General features: G+C 42.6%; 1 gene segment (V, D, J or C); it reads left to right on the top strand.

Moving 5' to 3' along the window:
* Positions 1–792: 792 nt before the first annotated feature.
* Positions 793–1,260, top strand: LOC131837292 (immunoglobulin heavy variable 3-74-like). The segment is given in 1 exon segment: positions 793–1,260. A coding segment is annotated over 1 exon segment (468 nt).
* The last annotated feature ends 535 nt before the right edge of the window (positions 1,261–1,795 follow it).

Here is a 1,795-nt window from a genome sequence, read left to right as displayed (position 1 = left end):
TAGCCATCAGAAGGAATCAATACTGAGTTTTTTATTCAACATGGATGGGACTGGAGGAGATTATGCTGAGTGAAATAAGTCAAACATAGAAAGCCAATTGTCATACAATTTCACTTATTTGTGAAACATAAGGAATAGTGTGGAGGACATTAGCAGAAGGAAAGGGTGAAGGGAGAAAATCAAAGTGAGAGATGAGCCATGAGAGACTATGAACAACAGGAAACAAACTGAGAGTTTTAGAAGGGAGGAGGGTAGGGGAATCGATGAGCCTGGTGATGGGTATTAAGGAAGGCACAGGTTACAAAGAGCACTGGGTGTTTTACACAAACAATGAATCATGAAACACTACATCAAAAACTAATCATGTGCTGTATAGTGAGTAACATAACACAACATTTTTTTTTTAAATGCTGTAACAGAAAAAAGAAGAGAAGACAATTCTGTTCATACATTAAAATACTACATACTGACACAGTGTCATCTATACAAAGTGATCTACAAACAATGGAATCTTTGCTATTAACTTGTAAAAAATTGAGCCTACGTCTGGAGCTAACTATATACTCAGAGGACATGCAAATAGGGTTTTCTCTCCACTGAATAAAACAGCCCAGCTCAGACCATCCAGCTGGAAGAGGAGCCCCAGGCCTGGGATTTCCAGGTGCCCACATTCACTGATCAGGATAGAACACAGAGAACTCACCAGGGAGTTTGTGCTTGGCTGGGTTTACCTTGTTGATCTTTTAAAAGGTAATTTCTGGAGAACCAAAGAAATTGAGGATGTGAGTGGATATGAGTGAGAGAAGCCATGGGGGTGTGACCAATCCCTTACTTGGGTATCTTGTGTCTGCAGATGTCCAGTGTGAGATGAAGCTAGTGGAGTCTGGGGGAGACCTGGTGAAGCCTGGAGGGTCCCTGAGACTCTCCTGTGCAGCCTCTGGATTCACCTTCAGTAGCTATGGCATGACCTGGGTCTGCCAGGATCCAGGGAAGGGGCCGCAGTGGGTCGCAGGTATTTGGATTGATGGAAGTTTCACAAGCTATGCAGACTCTGTGAAGGGCCGATTCACCATCTCCAGAGACAATGGCAAGAACACGCTGTATCTTCAGATGAACAGCCTGAGATCCAAGGACATGGACGTGTATTATTGTGCGAGAGACACAGTGAGGGGACATCAGTGTGAGCCCAGACATAAACCTCAAACTACAAGAGTATCAGACCATCAGAGGGTACACATTACTCACCAATTATGTCTTTAAGCCACTGGAGCCACTGCAGATGGAAGCTATGGCAGGTACCCTGTCAGGGTCTGGGGTTTCCTCTCCATAGAGTAGTTTCCCCATGGGAACATCCTTGACATTATTCACTAATCACTCGCTGATTTAGAAACTTACTTGTAAAAGGAAGACAAATATGCTAAGATGCACAAAACACCAAGTCAGTTTCATTAGTTTCCTCTTGTCCTCAAATACCAATAAATTACAAATATCCTGATGCAGGTAACAAAACCTTTAAAGGAATCACAGCGGCACTCACTGTGGATCACAAAACCTCCAGCAGAACCAGAAGATCTGTCTCTCTCTCTCTCTCTCACACACACACACACACACACACACACACAAACACACAAACACATGAGTATAAAACCTATATCATGATCATTTAATTTCTCTGCATCAAAAGTGGACCTAAGATAGAAATACACAGCATACAGAAAGACCTCAGGAAGCAAGAACAATATTAAATAAACCACAACCTTCACACCTAGAGGTGCTAGGAAAAAAAAAAAATCTG

Source organism: Mustela lutreola, chromosome 7, assembly GCF_030435805.1.
Source record: "Mustela lutreola isolate mMusLut2 chromosome 7, mMusLut2.pri, whole genome shotgun sequence".
Classification (NCBI taxonomy): Eukaryota; Metazoa; Chordata; class Mammalia; order Carnivora; family Mustelidae; genus Mustela; species Mustela lutreola.
The sequence above is the reverse complement of the archived record's forward strand: the minus strand, read 5'-3'. Positions and strand labels throughout refer to the sequence as shown.